Below are 18063 nucleotides of genomic sequence, written 5' to 3'. Positions count from 1 at the left end.
ATATACTTAACACATTTAAAGCCTCTTAAACAACATACTTTATACATTTTATACATACGTAGTAAATGAATACAAGTATCTCCCCGAGTATTTTTGCTTGTAAGAAACCATTATTTTCTTTCATATTCCATTCATATTTCAGACTCGATACCGCAGTGAAAGCAGGAGTGGAACTCTCACTTTAGGCAAATTTGGCTGATGGCTCGATTGCTTTCTCTTTATATTCCTGCCGACTCGTCTCACCTGAGCTCAGTTGAGCACCTTGGTCTTTTCAGAGCGGACTAGCTCCGCTCGCGTGCTTTCTCCATGGAGGATAAGGAACGCTAGCAAGTTATTTAATAACTTTACAGGAAAAGGACAAGATTGAGAAAAAATTTCCTAGGTATCCAGCAAAGTTCAGCAATGCAGTAAGAATGGACCAGGTGGAACATTGCGGAAATTGGGTTGGGAAATTGGGTAAAAGGAATCTAAATCTGGAAAATTTTCTCAGAAAGTTGAGCACTGATGCAGGATTTCCAAGGTTCTTGCAGCTTAATTTTGTTTTACAGTGTACATATTCGCATGTATGCATGGTACTAATGGTTTGATTGGAATTTTAGATATTACGAGTCATGTGCCCTTGAAAGGAAGGGTGTCCTTACCCTTCGCCAGGTCGTGGTGACGGATACTGCTCTTATTTTTACTGAAAATGTGCCAAAAACTGTGCTCCTCTCCATTCCCCTGGCAAACATAAGGGGGATTGAAATGGTATGGAATTGATTTTTACTTGCATATTTTTAAAAGTCAATTTAGTTATGATGGAGTTCACAATCAAGATCAAAATAGGCTGGTTCTACATATTTGCATTGCCATTAGTCGCTGCTAAATACTTTTTGTGAAAGGACAGTAACGAACGCTGGGTGCGACACAGCAACTGAGTTACATGGATTTCTTTTGTACTAATCCTCTTAATGACATTTGCTTAATAGGATTTCTTAATTCCAAAATTACGTGACTACCAACATTTCCTCGGCATTTGTTTCTTCTTTGTCGTAGCATTTTCCTACAATTCAAACCTATCTGATAACCTTCTCCGACTGGGAAGGACAGGTCAAGTGCAATGGCATCGAAAACGTCATGCTTTCCCTTCATTCCTTTCCACCATCTTTTACAATATGCCTCGTGTAGCATTATAAATGTATTGATTCGTCTCTGTAGAAATAGCAGAATATAATTCTGTTTGGTGAATTATGAGCTAATTAGATTGACAATAGGCGGTGTGGTATTAGGCTTCCCATCCATCAAAAACGAGATAATAACTCTTCATGTGACACGCCCAATTTATGGTCTTAAGAGAAAAAGTGAACTCGGGCGGGTGTTGTTGGATTAAGACCTTATTTTTGTAAAGGTGCCCTTTCATAATCAAACTGGTGCACAAAAACACAATAAGTTTTTTTTCTGGGTTTCATCGTCGGTTCGTCTGTGCAGAGAAAGTGAGTGAGTGAGTGAATGAGTCACCTTTATGTTAGAAGCCCTCCCGTTGAGAGCATCAAATTCGGATATGTCATGCAGATATTTATTGTCCAGTCGCCATGCACAAAATTATTTTGTAAAGTGAGTGGTGAAAAGTTGGTCAAGGGAGTTGTGCTATGATCCAGTGAAGGAGTTAGAGTGTCACAAACGGTGCCATGTACTCCAATTGTATTTGACCTTACGAATTACTTAAATTGGTATTTGTAGTTATTCGTACTTGTCACAATGACTGAGCTACATACGCAGAGTACTTATGTGCATACATAGGGGTGACTGTCTATAATAAATATATTACATTTGGAAATTTTGAGGTCAGCCAAACAGAAATAAGTATTGAAATGAGGTCTCCCACGTAAAGAGAAAGCAAGATTTACATTGAGATATTAGTATGCTAAGTAGTTGCTCAATCCATCCATCCATCCATGATGACTGGCTAACCAAGTAACCTAGAACCCATAAGGAATACGTGAAATGACTCAAAATAATTACTCTGGCACACAAGTCTTTATTTCCTGTGCCAGATATTAGTCTGAAATTGAATGACGCCCTCCGTCTCTCTTTCTCACCTTTGGTTAAGTCCAGCTTACGTGGGAGAGTAGGAAATTAGATTGCGAGTCTCTTTGATTCAATAACTTTCTCCATCGTCTATAAATGTATGCACATGTACGAACGTTCGTACAAAATAGCATTCCAGCGAAGTCTGTTTCCATTCCAAGCACCACAGTCGCCTTAATGATTTTTTGGCGTGTGAGTTTTCTCTGCTTTCTCCTTATCCTAAGTTTGGGGTGGAGAAGAAGTGTATGCAGACAGAGTCGCTCTTAGAGCGAACGAAGTGAAATCTTATCAGATGGCTTTGCTTTCACCCTCGTCACTGTGTGGTCGTATGCGTAGTAGTAGTAATCAACTCTGAACAAATATGACTCCTGCCTATTGCTGACATCACGCAGTGGTTCTGAGTGGTGTGGTGATATAAATAATCTTAAGGGCTTGGAAAGGTTAAAAAGTCAAATCAAGGTTAAGCCGAGCTGCATCAGTGGGTAATTGTGGGAACAACAATAATAATTCGGATATTCGCCTGGTTGGTGGTTCCTGGTATTTAATGTCCGGTTTATTATTCGCTGTTGCTGTGCTGACTCTGTATGCCATGCACATTCATATGCGTGCACACAATAGAATCATAAAACTGGTGCGATCACTTATTTGGACGTGAATAAAGTTAAAACCTGTAATTTTCGATCTTCTGATGAAGGAATGAAAACATGACGAGAAATATCTAGAACTCGCAAATTTAACCACCTCCAGGAAGTAAAGTAAATTTCCCTGCGGCAATTAAATTTGGGTTGTATCCAAAATACATGAAACGTTTTGATGTTCTTGTCAGGTGGCGGATCGCAAAGCTTTATTAAACGGAGGAAAAATGCAGCAGTGTATTTGCCAACATGTCCAAGTGCACAGCGTGCCAACAAATAATACCTCAACAGCATCGACAAAAGCATCCTCACGGTCAGAGGAAGTGTCATCGCGTAATGGGACGACGACGAATAGTGGGCGAATTTCCGCCACCTCCACCACGCTCACCTTGGTCGGCTCTTCTCTAAATCCAGACTCGGATTCCAGCTTCACCGACTTTTCACGCCAATCAAGCCGCATGGAAGGCTCTGTCAGCCTTTCTCCCGGTTTGATGCAGGCCTACGAGCCTCCCGTGTTTCCCATTCTGCCCCCACTCCTTCTCGAACAAGAGAGGAGGAGGAGACACGAAGTGACAACGGGGTCGACATCCTCCTCGTCACCGTTCACCACGCACCTTGGAGGTCGTCCAGGTCGGAGGTCAACCACAAAAGCGTCCTCACAACAAAGTGACACCCGGAAGGGGAACCAACCGGTTTGGAGTGAAAGTAAGTCAGCCTCCGACCTTGATGGCGGGATCACGACGGGAAGGAGGAGAGGTGGTGGCGAGAAAGCGATGTCAAGATCATTATTTCCATCATCAAGATCTCCACTTAACTCTTGGACTGGCTCTTCTGAAGAGAAAGTTAAGGAAAGGGCTCCGCGACGCCCTCGATCTCTCGACATGAGTCAACTGTCAAAACTGAGGCATAGAATGTTGGGTTTGGTATTTGGTGACGATGATGACGAGGAAAAAGAGAGGTTAAGTTATAAATCACCACCTCCACCACCAAGTCTGGTCATTAGCCCAGTGACCGATCAAGGCGTTGTTACCGTCGACTTTTACCTGTACCGCCCCAACTCAGTTTTGCTCAACGAACTGTTCCTCTTTTGGAATAGGAACCGATTGGTGAGCCATAACAGCATTTTGTTCTTAAACCGCAAGTCTTTTATTTTATTTACATGATCTATTTATTCTTCAGAAGACGCTCTTGCAAGAGGACATGGACATTGGGGAAGACCACCATCGCCGCTATGGGTTGCGTGTCACGGAGAAAGTTTTCTCCAAATTGCCCCATTTATTGAGCAATACTGCCAATCCTACCATCAGCAGCAGTAGAAGAAATGTGCTGACGTTTCATGATGTGCTCCCCAAACTTGGAACACTGCACAGAACCCTAATGAAATATGAACAGTTGTCCCGGATGTTGTGGAAGGTATGGAAAAGTCACTACCACTTATTACCAATTTATTGCGACACTAATAGTCTACAACACTAATAGTGTTGCATGCATTCCTGTCTGCCGGCCAACGCCGCATCACTGCTTAATAATGGAAACTTCCACATTTATCTCTACATTCTCTGCAATATTTAACATGCTTTCATTAATACACGGACGGCGTCTATTAGGCACTGACCGATATTTTTGCATGGGACGATTTTGCTATCTCGATGAGTTATTTGGATGAGCAATAATAGTTGCTAAAACACTGGGAACAATATGTGTATCAAATAGCTGCGGTTTATTTGTGGTCATTCACATTTCGCAAGAGAACAACGTTTAGCCAAGTAATCGATGACTGTATAGTTCATAAAATAAAAGTTGGCGAGTTTGTCGAGCTTCATCACTGCCATAAACACACAGCTCAATGCAAAGCCAATAAATGGTTTCAACTTTTCTTTGCTAGAAATTTATCACGCGATTTCACCAGTAACTTGCAGCATATGTGAAGTTCCTCATGAAAAGTATATACAGCATTCCTTATTGTTTGCATTGCTTGCACCGCATTGACTGACTGACACCAACCAAGGATAAATCCTTGCTGGAGAAAAATGCATGGAGAATAAGATTGACAGTTCTCATATATACGTATTTATTTACATATTTATACATCATGCCAACTTCTGCACGAATAAACTGGTGAAATTGGAGCTAAAGGGAAATAACGAAATAATAATGTCATACGGCTTCTTCTCTCTAATTTCAGGATTGGGCAATGGTAATGCAATTACTGAAACTCTTGGAAACGTACACTTTTTACTCAGACATGGAGGAAGACGAGGATGTGGACTACTTTGTGGATCGATTATCATCCATAACCGTCCTCATGGATATATTTCGTCTCCTTCTCGAAGCCACCGGTCCTTCCTGGTTTCTCGAGAGGACCACAAACAGCAACAGCAATAATAACAATTTTGCGTACAAAAACAATAACTACATCTCCACCAAGGGGGAAGCATCATCATTTACTCATCAGAACGAAGGTGAAAGGTCACCCACCACCATGCACGACATTACCTTCACTTTGACCCGGGTCGTGTTCCGAAGCCCCCTCTCCATCCTGCCGCCTAATGCCACAGGGAGGAGAAAAGTGGTGAAAGAGGTAGTTTGTAACCCACGGAAGTTCGCAGAGGGCCAGTGGCTGTCTGGATGTGACACCAAGGTTAGTCCACCCATAAAAGCAGACTGCTTATCGTCTTTGAAGCTTCCATATGGAACCGACGCCTATTCCCACAACATTATATTTAGAAGCTTCAACGACGTTATGTATTCTACTTATGCACATGAACTTGACTTTTGATTATGAGCTTCGACAGAGTAGAATAGAGTGACAAGGGAGGGAGGAGTGTGTGTAGTAAGTAAGTAATGGCAGGCAGGCAGGTGCCGATCGGTTGGTGGTCTTTGTGTGTGCATTCTTTTCTACTTTCATTCTACTTTCTCTTCTCACTCACAGGCAATAAAAGCAGTGAGCATGGTTCATAACTCGTCCGTCGCCCTTCTTCACGAAATCCTCTCCACGGTGCATTTTTCATCCAAGGATAAGGAGCGGGCCAAGTTCATGTCTTGTCTTCAAAGCTGTTCACTGGTGAGCAATGCGAAAAGAAAACATTAATCTAAACGAGTAACAAGCAAATTGTAGAAATTGATTTATTGAACTACGGTAAATGTAAAAACAGAGCTTTTTTTCTCCCGACTTTGAAGGACAGGTTTAATTTTTGACGTTATTTATACAGCTCTGCCAATTTAAAAATTTGACCCATGCCCTTCATGCATGCTTAATGAGTTCCACTAATGTCCTGCATTTTTACCTTTTTGAGCTGCTCTTTCTTTCCCTTCTTCCTTTTCCCAACTTTTTTCCCAATTTGAGACTCGTCGAAATTTAATGATGATGACTGACCGTTAAATTGGCCAAACCGCATAAGTAATGAAGAACTCCCCTTTAATCCTATCTTTCAGGAGTCCTATTTGCTTCTGAGCATGACCCAATTATTAAATCTCCTCTGGGACAACGGTGTCCAGTTGGGGGCATCACAAACCGTTATGTTGTTTCGTCATGTCTCCATCGCTCAAACACTGATGGTATCGGTCCCCTCAACGTTGGAACATCTTCGCTACAACTTTTGCGAAGAGTTTCGGTAAGTTGATTTGATTACACGTGTACCTACTCGTACATAAGAAATGAGCTTTCTTTTTTCGCGAAAGCAAATATTGTTCTTTTGAGAAGAAGGAAAAATAATTAGCTAATGATAATTGCATACGTTATGATTCATGCATATTTCGAAGGACATGAATATTTCAAAACTTGTGTACATGTGTTTGTTGTAGATACTTTGTTCATGAAGAAAGTGCCAATAAGAAAATCCCGGATCGATACCCCCTCAAACCAACTCTGTTGAGAATGTGTGAGCACCTACGTCAAGAAATTATTGATAAGTGAATGCGAATTCCCTTCTCACGTTCCCTTCTCAACCTCCACCACCTAAGGAGACACTTGTCTGGTTTATGCATGCATGTGTTGGAAGTGCCGCATGAAAACCTTTTACATAAACTGCTTACAGGAAAGCGGAAGATGTGGCGTGCAAAATTACTTTGCTTAGGTGTCATTTCGCTATTTTATACAACAAACTATTGTATGCACGCAGTGAATCAATCAATCAATAAATGTACCTGAAAAATTTCAAGTTCAAACTCGTAAGCAATAGAAAGATATTCTTCAACTTGGCGAGAATAGTCGTGATAAGCTTCTTGTTGAAAATTTTCAATAAATATGTTCTGGTTGTGCTCATTGTTATCAGAAATCGTTAGGTTTACAGCACCTTGTAAAATTAAATACATTTGATAATTAAAAATATATACATTTGTAAAATTGTTTGGGTTGACTTGAATCTTTTTAAGAATTAAATTAAGATTTTCTTAAATCAATTTGTAAGTAATATTATTAATTGTCATATTATCGTCATAAGTAATATGTATTATTGTAAGTAAGTGGCATCATATGTATGCTGACTCGTCCCGAATTTGTAATGATATATGCTTATCTTTTTTGAGCACATTGTTTACGCAGCATGGGAAGGATTCATGGAACACGTTGCCAGATCCAGTTGCACGTTGACATAAATATTATGGATCCTTTGTTTACGCGTTGATGATTGATCGGATCAAATGGGAAATACAATACGGATCCACGTCGTAAATAAAATAATAAGAATTGTTGAACATTAGCAACCACATGAACTTTTCTCAGGCGCTGTGGATTTTAGATTAAATGAGTTATCATTGGTTTCGATTTTGCATCCATCAGATTGGCGCAGCATCGTCTCCACTAAAAACCTATGTGACAGATTACAATTTAAAATTATACAGGGACGAAAAAGGAAGGATAATCACCGAACTTGGCCACCCACCTCATCGAATCGTGCACCATTATCCCCGATTTCGCCGAAGTTTCTGTCCATCCGATGAAATTATTTTCCTTGTAAAAATCTTCAATCTCCATTTGTTCGACTTCTCTGGCTGGAGCGTCACACTTGTTGGCCAAGAGCATGCAGGGAATTGGGCTCCCGTCGGGAAGTGTGCACTTTGATTCCTTCAACATGAAAATTATGAATGCAGTGACTCTATTTATTAAATATGGGTGATCATTTGACCTCATTATTTTTTAAGTACTGACCACGTCCTTTTTCCACTTGAGAGTGTTCAGAAAAGAGTTTTTGTTATTCAAGTCGAACATTATTACACATCCGCTGTAATTGTTAAGTAATGCAAAATTGCAGCATATACATACATGTATTGTGTATTCTCAATAAGTTTTTGTGGATTTCATACTTTGCATCTTTGAAATAGACTCGCGTCATCCAGGCAAACCTCTCTTGACCTGTAATTGTAAATAAGCAGCTATTAATACACAAAGCATTAGAACAATCTCGCAACTTCTTAAGCTTTAATTAAATAAATACTTAACAGCTATGTCCCAAAGTTGTAACTTCACAGTCTGATTCTCTGACCATTTTATAATTTTGAGAGCAAAATCCACCCCCACTGTCCCTTTGTAGTCCCGTTTAAACGAGTCTTGGACATAGCGTTGGACGAAGGAAGTTTTTCCCACGGTCGGATCGCCGATAATGATCACTTTGAATAGCTTTTCACTCATGATAAGTCCTTAATATTCCTTCCGTAAAATGTTAATTAACCAACACGACGTGATTCTGGTGAACTAAAAGAATTGCAATTACAAATCCCTGCTAATGCTTGCTGATTTTTCTACACGAGTGCAACGCAGTGTTGGCATGATTTGTGAGGTGGACAGTAAAATAGTAATGAAATAAAACCATGCACTAGTAATTATTCATGTCGTCGTCACCAACTGATGAGCAATAATAATAATCATCACGGGGACCTTATTCACACCTCATCTCATTCTAGCTGGAATACATAATACGGACCCATTACTTTAAGGCGGACGGGTAAACACGATATGCAGGCATTACTTAACGACGAGGTGTGCAGTCTATGGCGAACAACAAACAGGTATTCAGCCATCCATCCCGATAAACTAGATAAAAGTACATTTGTATTATGCGACTTTGCTTTGCTCTCAATTGAACGAGTCACCTAAACGGGGACATAATTCGTATGCGTACCGTACATCGTCGGTAAATATACGTACGTATAGTCCTTCAGCACAGAATATATTTGAAACCATTATCGTAAAATTCTGTTCAATATGCACACATAGTTCGGGGATAAGCGATTATCTCGTGTTTAGAAGGAAGTTTTATTAACCATACAAATCCATGTATTATATTCAATTACAACTTCATGGGTCCCCTTAGAAGAAGGATAGAAACTGGTTTTCATACACTACACCATTTTTCTTGGGATATTTTTATTTTACAAGGGCAAAAAGGTAGGGACTTATTTTCAACGGTTATAATTGGACTACCAAACCACCCACTATTTAGGATAAATCATTAAACACTCACTTCACAAATGTACAATTTAGTTTTCTATACATGTCTCAAGTTCTCACCAACAGCATTTTACAATTAGTTTAGTCATCAAAGTCTGTTAAATTCTGTCAAATTTTGAAAATTTAAATTTAAAAAAATAACTTAATTGAGCGAGAAGAGCATCATTATCATTATTTACATAAGCACCAAAGGAAATAATTGAGATTTTCTCAACTAGTGAATCCAGCAGCAGTCTCAATTTCTCCTACGAGCGAAATGGGGATGGTTTCTACTCACTCCAAAAGGTTTCCATTGCTGGCACATTTGCATTCGCAGCTGATCCTCGTCGACACGCAGTTTCCTCATGGCGAGTTGCCAAACGTCAGTAAAATAAAGTTTCGATTCGATTTTCACAACTTTTCGTCATTCATGACGACTACAAAGTCCTTGGGGTAAATTTCCGTGTGCTTCATCTCTGCAATGCCGGCGGACAATATTTTCACGTCCTGCCGGAAAGGTGACCTGACCCGAATCAAGTGAGTTGTCCTTGTATTTCTTTGACTATCTCAATATTCATGCATTAAATTCACTGCGTAATTTCAGGTATCTAGTTGAAAAGAAAGAGGTAGACTTAAATGTCAGGGATTGTTGGGATTCTACACCGCTGTGAGTGCATATTCAATAACAATTAGCTTATGAACTGCAAATCATCCAATTAATTAATCACAATTAATTGATTGATGTTTAGGTATTATGCTTGCCATTGTGGTCACCGCGAAGTTGTTGAATATTTGCTAGCCCATGGCGCCCGATGTGAGGCTAACACTTTTGATGGGGAACGATGTCTATATGGCGCTTTGACTAATGAAATTAAAAGGCTTCTCATCGATTCGAAGCTGGTCAACGCGGGCAACAACAAGAGGGACGACTTTGACGAATTTTGCGAGGTAATATTAGTCGAATAGTAAAGCTTTACTTATGGAAATGCACCAGATGTGTTAATAAATTGCTATGTTCTTGTCGTAATGTGCAGAAAATGTTGAAGGCCGAAGAGTTCAGTGATATCAGTTTGTTCCTGGGTGACCAAGAGTTCAAACTGCATCGCTGTATCCTAGCGTCAAGAAGTGAATACTTCCAAAGCACGTTGCAAGGAAAATGGAAGAACAAGGAGATTAGAACCAATGCCATTGACCCAAAGGTGTTCAGCGAATTTATCAATTTTACCTACACGGGACGCATGCAAGTGGACCGGGAAAACTTTAGGGAAATTTGTAAGCTAGCAGAGAAGTGCAAAGTCGCCAGTTTGACGGAATTATTGGAAATTGCGCATGCAGAAGCAGAATTTTTTGGTAGGCTTATACATACTTAATAGGCAATAAATGTAATTAAAATGTTTGTTACTTATTCAAATGAATTGCAGAAATGTCCAAGAAACGTGTAAAAATATCAACGCTGGTTGTTGATAGTCTGGAAACTCGTTCGGACCTATCTTTCGATTTTGAAATTACATTTAGTCAAGGAATTCCAGCGCAATTTGCGAGTCCATTCTATTATTTACGGTCATGTGCAGGCGTGATGAACGACGAGAACGAAACCGTTGACGCCATTCACGATATTTGCTTAAAAGTTGAGGACCATCTTTTCTATTGCCATAAGGTAAAATTGCATACATATTTCAGTTTCTAGTACATCAAGATTATGGTAACAAATAATAATTAGTATAAATATGTGCTATCTCAATTCAGGTATTTATCTGCTGTCGAAGTGAGTATTTCAACGCTTTAGTGCGAGACCATTTTTCTGAAATTGTTCAAAATCGAGTTCCCATTGTATCTCTACGTAATGTTAAACCAACGGTGCTAGCCAATGTTCTCCATTACATATACACCAATAACCATGTTTCAGTAAGTCGCATTTTTTCAAGATATACAATTCTATTGTAAAGTAGGGATTTACTTATTTTTAATTTTTACAAAACAGCCAAACGAAGATGAGATTTTGGATGTTTTGGAGGCTTCTGAAATGTACCTGCTTCCAGGTCTCAAAAAGTCTTGTGGGACCTTCCTATGTAATCTTATGTCACTTGAGAATGTCCTTGAGTTACTAAAAATTTCGCGTTTTCACGCTTTACCAAAGTTGGAAGACTCATGTGCAGAATTTATTGCAGAAAATATTAGTTTGGTAAGTAGTACCAAACATTCATAAGCTTGAGACTTGACTTTTTTCTTTTATCTTTCCACTGTAAACTCATATAATTTCATTCCTATTGCAGATTGTAACGGACGAAGAATTTCATACTCTAGTCCTTGCTGATGCACATGAAGTTTCAGATCGGCAGGAAACAGATACTATTGCTATTATTGACGATGTTCGATACCACATCACAAGCCGGGTGGGAACATTTTCTGAGCTGGAAGATGCCCAAACAAAACTGAAAATAATTGACGAATTGTTGGAGAGACTTGGACTAGAGGCTTAAAAATTTGACACCACCGCCAGAAAATACAAGTACGGACTTCTTTCACCTGTAGGAAATACAAAATTCTCAGTACTCATGACATATCTGTCAATCATACATACACAAAATTCCTCTTTGGAGCTTTAATTATAATATATCGACAATAATATCAAAATACTATAATCATACGAGTACAATAATGTAATCACACAATAAATAACTGTGTGTGTGTGACTCCACACACGTAAGCGACATTCATGCAATGTAAAACTTCCGTTATTTCTGCCTGCATTAGACTAATTATGCATTATTACTCATTGCAATGTTTGCTTTGTTCCTGTAGCAGTAAATGAGCTGAAGCATAACCGGAAGTCCCGATTTGACGAATTCGTCCCTTCCCGAACTTGGTGGCGGTAACAACATGTGGGTTTCGGGTAGAATCGGATTATTTTACTTTGAATACATTCTCCAGCGATTGCTTATTTTACGTACGCACACGTTGCAAGGTTTTTGTTTCTGCACATCCATTCATACAAGTAACTCGAGTGCTAAGATCAGATATCATATATTATGTAATACTATATTTTGAGTTTTGTCACATTTGACGACGACACTATTGCCAACATAATATTTGCAAGGATTTTTCAAGGTTATTTTCTGCAAGGGTTTTTTTTTATTCTTTCAAACTTACAGTCGCATTATTTCTTTGTAGTTAAAATGTAGTATATATAAAAACACATCTAATAACACATCACATTACAATGATTCTGGAGTAGAAGAGTACGCGTTGAAAAGGGTGAGTTTACCAAAATCTCAATTTTCCTGCGTTGGGTTTTATCCTTTTTTTGGAAATAAATTTGGCATGTAAAGTGCAATGATGGGGGCGGTGTCATTCCTTGTTTGCTTCCATTATTTATCCAAGCTGTCCAAATAACCTCTCTAAATGTGCGGTTTACAAAATGCCTGAAATGTACATGCATATTAATAAACTAATAAAAATACGAGTGGTTGCTTTCAAAAGCATATATTGTAATTCGAGTCGTGAGAAGACGTAAAAAAGTGTATATTGATTGTTTACGTGTCTCAAAACTCATTCATGTCAAGCCAAGTTTTGTGTTTGTTAAAGTTGAAGGTGTATTAAAAACGTGTGTTTTGCCTTTATCAAGACAGTAAATGTAAAGTTATGCTATGTTAAACCACCATTAGCATAACTTTAACTATAACTTTACTAACTAACTGGTAACTAACTAAGCAACTAACTAACCCACCACCCGACCCGCTTAACCTGCATATTCGGCCTGTCTCCTCTTCCTAATAATTTTTATTATGAATCCATAGATGAAGAGATGCAAGATTCATTCAAAGCTCGATTTTCCACTGAACTACTCGTCAGTCTCCCACGCTCCGTCTGCCAATCATCACCGCTTTGTTGTCATCAGACCAACCAATTTTCGCCCAGCTCTGCAACAACCCGCACTGCATGGTGAGACTGGTGGATCCTTTTTTGAAGGAAGCGAGCACTTATCATCATTACACAATACGAGCTCCACAGCAGCGTCAACGCGTCACAAAATCATGAAAGTGTTGTAGTTAGTAACCAACGAACCACGAGTAAATAGTTTTGTTAGCGTCGTCGTGTCGTAATTTTAGTGCTAAAAATACAATGTCGTGGCGGACCTTGTGCGTCCTGTCCCTGCTGTCGTCCCTGGTGGGGACTGAAATGTTGATAACAAGCAGCAGTGTAAGCCCGAGTGAGGTGGATGGTCTCATATGGAGGTATCTGCTGGACAAGTATTCCACGTCGGGAGACTCCCTCTCACCAACCGATGTGGCCACCATGGTCAAGTCCATGAGCAAATGTCCCGAGACAGTGGACGAACCGAGTAGCAAAAAACCATTGACCACGAATAAGACCTCATCGATGAGATGTAATGGAATCCCACTTTTGAATTCGAATTCCTCGTCTCAAACCACATTCGCCAACTTATCCAGCCTCATGGTCATTTCGCACAAGCTCCTCTTCTTCGCGGATAATCCTGCATGTTGTGATTCCGATAAATTAGCAGTGTCCCCTCAACAAAGTGGTGGTGATGATCGTCTCGAGGGCAGTAATTTTATTGAGGTGACTGATGCAAAAAGTACTCGAAAAGAGAAACCCACGTCTGGAGAAGGTGAGCTGAAAACATGCATGTTTAAATATTTACATATTGTTCAGTCTGCATCAACATTTTGAGATTATTGCAAAGTAGAAATTGAGGGAATTGTTGTCTGTGGAAAAATAGAATAATTTCTGGAAATTAGCCGACAAGGTGTACATATTCGCATCTATTCAAGCATTATTGTACCCAGTGGCACTCATCCTCAGGTAGACGCACAAATACATACTAATCATAATAAATAATGTAATCAATGGTTTATTATTGGCGTGTTGTCGATGATTACAAATGTGCGTTCAAAGCCCTATGTCCATACATATGCATGTACATATGCTGCACAATTATAATTCACCTGTTGTGCATAGTAATATGGATGGATGGATTGATGATGTGGGCGTTTACTACTTAGAAAGTACTACGGTTTGGAAGTATAAACACACAAAGTATCCCATAATACAATCTCGGAGTGCAATATCCTTTCGACGAGGAACTCGTTTTTTTCCGTTTCATGAAATATTTCTTGCTTGAAGCTTTTCTTTCTGGGTGAGGTGATGATGACGATCTCATCATCGTTGTTATCATCACCATCGAAAAGAGCTGTTTCACAGAGTTATTAAAAAGTTTGCATTCCACACTGGGCAGCCAGTTCTTTAATCGACCTCTCATCTCACAATAGTGCGCAGAGTTTTGTACAATGTCGGATTATGTTGGGATGATGCAGGTGTCAAGGTATGAGTTTCGCAATATTTGCGAGTATCATGCAAAATTGATCAACATCATGTGAAACAAGTAAATGTCAATGCCACGCGACAATACACACGTTAAGCCAACAAAGAGATCAGAGGTTAACGAGGAGGTGGTGCACTTGTATTATTTTAACGTTGGCATATGTTTAGGGAGCAAATATGTAATAATGAAGCGTGATATTTTTAAAGTGCAAAGTTTAGGAAAGGTAGATACACTTTGTATTAGGAGTTATGATAACATTTATATCATAGGTTGAGCAGTTTATTTAGTTGGTGATGAGGCATGCATATGTACACGTACGTGCCACGAGAAGCTTGATATATGAATTTATGCAGTATAGAAATTCCACATAATCAATAGATTCCCTTCGTCAGCAGTTTTTTTTATTCAGGGGATGATAAGCCCAATCATAAGCTCTTTAATGTTCATTAAAATCAAGTACATGCCAAAAAGTGCTGAGTCTGTATAATTAGAATGTAGTAATGATGACGGATGAATGAGTTGAGTGGGATGAGTGTACATGGATATATTTAATCATAATAATATGTATGTAGGGACTTTAAGACTAAAAAATCTTGACAAATAATTCTGACTTTTTTCCTAATAATGAGAAATGACTGAATTTCCTTGATGTTTGTAGTTTGGGGGTACGGGATTTTATGTGTGACCTTAATCAGCATGTGTTCTTTGGCTGGAGTAAGCGTGATGCCTTTCATGAAGAAAGAGTTTTATAAAAACCTTCTAACCGCTTTGGTTGGGCTTGCCGTTGGGTAAGTAAAAGTTTCCCCCTTGATGATGAGAACTACCGTTATTAACTAATGATCTGTAACCCTATGCTCCAGTACTGAGACACGTAGATTTCTCGTACATGCCAACTTATTGTGCATACATACAACTCTGTTTTATTTTATCTTAAGCTCTTTGACCGGAAGTGCCGTGTTTCACCTCATTCCTCAGGTATTATCTAAACGCAGACAAATCAATTTGCGGGAAAATGCATCTTGTGAAGTTTAATCTGTCCTTAATATTTACAGGCCTTTGATCTAAGTGCAAATGATCCTTCGCATGAATATTTATTCATTGCGTTGATGGTCTGCGGTGGAATCTGGATGTTCTTCATGTTGGAGAGGATTCTCAAGTTCATCATGGACTATAAAGATGTGAGTCACTTCATGAGATATTTCATATGTCAGACCTGGTCAAAGTCACAGTTTTTAAAAATTAATGTAATGTTGACTTGCTCGCATGTTCAGAGAAAGGACAGGACGATGAATCGTGAAAAGATTCCAAGCGTGGTGTCCTCCACTTCGCCAGAGAACAATAGTGCCATATCAATGCTGGTTGAGAATGGGAATTGTATCAAAATCTCAGACTTGGCTAATCTCAGCAACGGCAGCATGGGGTGCAATAGTCCAATCAGTGAGCCAGAAGTCGTTTACGAATGTCAAGAGCAAGCTATTAAAGCTTCCTTCGGTCATCAAGAGGTACACAAACCAAACAAATCAGAAAGTCCTTCACTCTTCGCAGCATTCATTCTTAAATTTTTTCTATTTCTCTCAGAGACCCAGACTTACCAGTTTCCACGACCATTCGCTAAAGTTTGAGCAGGGGAAAGACAGCGTGATTGCCACTGTAGCGTACATGATCATCTTTGGCGATGGCCTGCACAACTTCATTGATGGTCTATCAATTGGAGCTGCCTTTAACGAAAGCATTCTTACAGGTAATTTCAACAAGTAATATAAACCTCCAAAATCGTATTATACTAATTTCTTGCGCATTAAATTACACATATTTCAGGTGTTAGCATCAGCATGGCGGTATTTTGTGAAGAACTGCCTCACGAGTTGGGTATGTCGCTATGATTTTGAGTCAAAATTTGTGACCATTTCAGAACCGCGTACAAATATTTGTGTGCGTTGTTTGACAGGCGATTTTGCTGTTCTTCTCAATGCCGGGATGTCAATTCGTCAAGCTTTAACGTACAACTTTCTCTCCGCGTGCACCTGCTACATTGGAATGGCGGTGGGGATCTTGCTGGGGGAGATTGAAGCCAGCACCTACATTTTTGCGTTGGCTGGGGGAATGTTCCTCTACATTGCTCTCGTGGACATGGTACATTTAAAACCAACTTATTTACCATATTCGACATAAAGCTGGATGATATTCACTTTAAATCTCACAGGTTCCCGAGATGAACGAAATTGCGGAGGAAACGAGCAAGGTTTCCGTCAAGAAGGGAATGTGGATCTTGTTTCTGCAAAACATTGGACTGTTTGCTGGCATCACAGCTTTATTTATTCTTGCCAAATATCAAGATCATATTCACTTTTAATCCTATACATACGACTCTCAGTCATGTGATTATCGCTTGTAAATTAGAATTAAAGGGAGTTGTATTTATAAAATATTATTACATTTAAACATGCATGCGTGCATTTAAAACTATTTAAAAACTGTTAACAAGATTTGCAATCTTGTGCGTAATCAAATAAGCGGATAGAAAAATACGACAAAAAAGAGAACGCTCACTACTACTTTACGTATACTTAAAATGTCCTCATATCATCATTATGTATGAGCAAAGCCTACGAACACGACGTGCAATTACATAGAATTAAATTCTAACACTAAAATACGTAATTGTAGTTGTAGTAGTAAAATGTCCACGTGGTGTAAATGGAATTTATCAAACAAAAAGCAATACCCAGCGGTCTTATGCGTGCAAGTGTGTGGTACAGTTGATGATCTCGTCTCGCTAAATACTGCAATTGGTGATTTATGATTTTGTAAATCTGCAACATGATGATGATGATGACTCTGCGTAGTATGTACCTAATCTCGTCTGGGTCTGGTAATTATTGTGCAATTATAATATTGTCGTCAGCACATTGTTCGGGTCAGGAAATTTACAAATTTGCACAATCAACAATGTTACGAGACTTACACAAAATAATTATATTTGAAACTGAAATTGTTCATGGTCCACTTTTATGGTCGTCGTCAAAGTTTATAAAAAAATGTAAAGAACTGATTTGATATTATCATGACATATTCTTATATTATATCCGACAATTCATTGTCTTTGCCTTTCCTCCAATGTATCTAGTTATGTAGTTTTAGTATAGTCTTAGCTGTAGCGAAATGGACCAACTTTATTTAAACCATTTATTCTTCGTATTAGTCTAATTAAATACTTATTATTCTTATTATTAGCCTAGTTTAGAGTTTATACTGATCATGAGACGCGTGGTGTCTGCGTGTTATTAGTACAATTAAAAGTTTTGATGATGATGGAAACAAGGGTTTTGAATCAACATTTAATACTAATGCGGAATTAACCACATTATCCCGCTCCATTCTTAATTATTATGTAAATCTACGTCATACAATAATTTGGATAACCGGAACTGAGAGAATGTCAACCTTGTATTGCTCATGTTTCCATCTTCTTTCATAATATTATCTGTTTGCTTAAGTGAAATTCTGCTCGCACAATGTCATCGTCATCCGTGTTGATTTAAAATGCAAGGCTTGTATAACTAATTAAGCTTATGAATGGATCAGTTGTT

At 38.9% G+C, this 18063-nt stretch overlaps 4 protein-coding genes across 5 annotated transcripts; 3 read left to right on the top strand and 1 right to left on the bottom strand.

The window, feature by feature from the left end:
* The first annotated feature begins 266 nt into the window (after positions 1–266).
* LOC118438389 lies at positions 267–7047 on the top strand. Of its 2 annotated transcripts, none has more exons than XM_035858550.1 (8): positions 267–520; positions 600–747; positions 2894–3808; positions 3885–4115; positions 4888–5343; positions 5635–5766; positions 6138–6316; positions 6507–7047. In XM_035858550.1, exons 1-8 carry the CDS (start codon positions 414–416, stop codon positions 6616–6618), a joined length of 2280 nt encoding a protein of 759 aa, XP_035714443.1. In that variant the 5' UTR covers positions 267–413; the 3' UTR covers positions 6619–7047. The 2 variants fall into 2 exon arrangements, with proteins under 2 accessions (XP_035714443.1, XP_035714442.1); XM_035858549.1 differs by having other exon boundaries at positions 3882–4115.
* On the bottom strand, positions 6948–8600 carry LOC110858074 (ras-related protein Rab-7L1). The gene is made up of 5 exons (XM_022106729.2): positions 8142–8600; positions 8007–8055; positions 7852–7924; positions 7586–7767; positions 6948–7511 (listed from the first exon to the last, which is right to left on the bottom strand). Exons 1-5 carry the CDS (start codon positions 8329–8331, stop codon positions 7400–7402), a joined length of 606 nt encoding a protein of 201 aa, XP_021962421.1. The 5' UTR covers positions 8332–8600; the 3' UTR covers positions 6948–7399.
* A 592-nt stretch (positions 8601–9192) lies between these two features.
* Positions 9193–11842, top strand: LOC110858051 (ankyrin repeat and BTB/POZ domain-containing protein 1). Its single transcript, XM_022106700.2, has 8 exons — positions 9193–9666; positions 9734–9796; positions 9879–10077; positions 10164–10479; positions 10551–10786; positions 10876–11034; positions 11111–11311; positions 11403–11842. Exons 1-8 carry the CDS (start codon positions 9611–9613, stop codon positions 11607–11609), a joined length of 1437 nt encoding a protein of 478 aa, XP_021962392.1. The 5' UTR covers positions 9193–9610; the 3' UTR covers positions 11610–11842.
* A 196-nt stretch (positions 11843–12038) lies between these two features.
* Positions 12039–17794, top strand: LOC110858108 (metal cation symporter ZIP14). The gene is made up of 10 exons (XM_022106777.2): positions 12039–12384; positions 12927–13759; positions 15132–15261; positions 15409–15448; positions 15526–15651; positions 15745–15975; positions 16052–16214; positions 16292–16342; positions 16422–16606; positions 16677–17794. The coding sequence occupies exons 2-10, from the start codon at positions 13252–13254 to the stop codon at positions 16824–16826; spliced, it is 1584 nt and encodes a 527-aa protein (XP_021962469.1). The 5' UTR covers positions 12039–12384; positions 12927–13251; the 3' UTR covers positions 16827–17794.
* The last annotated feature ends 269 nt before the right edge of the window (positions 17795–18063 follow it).

The sequence above is a fragment of the Folsomia candida genome, unplaced genomic scaffold, assembly GCF_002217175.1.
Source record: "Folsomia candida strain VU population unplaced genomic scaffold, ASM221717v1 Fcan01_Sc020, whole genome shotgun sequence".
Lineage (NCBI taxonomy): Eukaryota > Metazoa > Arthropoda > Collembola > Entomobryomorpha > Isotomidae > Folsomia > Folsomia candida.
This window is presented reverse-complemented; position numbering and strand designations above follow the sequence as displayed.

Excerpts from the sequence above, each read along its gene's own strand:
- LOC118438389 (XM_035858549.1), top strand. The coding sequence starts at position 414 with ATGGACCAGGTGGAACATTGCGGAAATTGGGTTGGGAAATTGGGTAAA. Across the intron at positions 748-2,893 it reads ACATAAGGGGGATTGAAATG|GTGGCGGATCGCAAAGCTTT; the intron begins GTATGGAATTGA and ends TGTTCTTGTCAG. Across the intron at positions 5,344-5,634 it reads TGTCTGGATGTGACACCAAG|GCAATAAAAGCAGTGAGCAT; the intron begins GTTAGTCCACCC and ends TCTCACTCACAG.
- LOC110858074 (XM_022106729.2), bottom strand. The coding sequence starts at position 8,331 with ATGAGTGAAAAGCTATTCAAAGTGATCATTATCGGCGATCCGACCGTG. Across the intron at positions 8,056-8,141 it reads ACAACTTTGGGACATAGCTG|GTCAAGAGAGGTTTGCCTGG; the intron begins TTAAGTATTTAT and ends TTACAATTACAG. Across the intron at positions 7,768-7,851 it reads TCAAGTGGAAAAAGGACGTG|GAATCAAAGTGCACACTTCC; the intron begins GTCAGTACTTAA and ends TTCATGTTGAAG.
- LOC110858051 (XM_022106700.2), top strand. The coding sequence starts at position 9,611 with ATGCCGGCGGACAATATTTTCACGTCCTGCCGGAAAGGTGACCTGACC. Across the intron at positions 9,667-9,733 it reads GGTGACCTGACCCGAATCAA|GTATCTAGTTGAAAAGAAAG; the intron begins GTGAGTTGTCCT and ends GCGTAATTTCAG. Across the intron at positions 9,797-9,878 it reads TGTTGGGATTCTACACCGCT|GTATTATGCTTGCCATTGTG; the intron begins GTGAGTGCATAT and ends ATTGATGTTTAG.
- LOC110858108 (XM_022106777.2), top strand. The coding sequence starts at position 13,252 with ATGTCGTGGCGGACCTTGTGCGTCCTGTCCCTGCTGTCGTCCCTGGTG. Across the intron at positions 15,262-15,408 it reads TTGGTTGGGCTTGCCGTTGG|CTCTTTGACCGGAAGTGCCG; the intron begins GTAAGTAAAAGT and ends TTTTATCTTAAG. Across the intron at positions 15,976-16,051 it reads CTTCCTTCGGTCATCAAGAG|AGACCCAGACTTACCAGTTT; the intron begins GTACACAAACCA and ends TATTTCTCTCAG.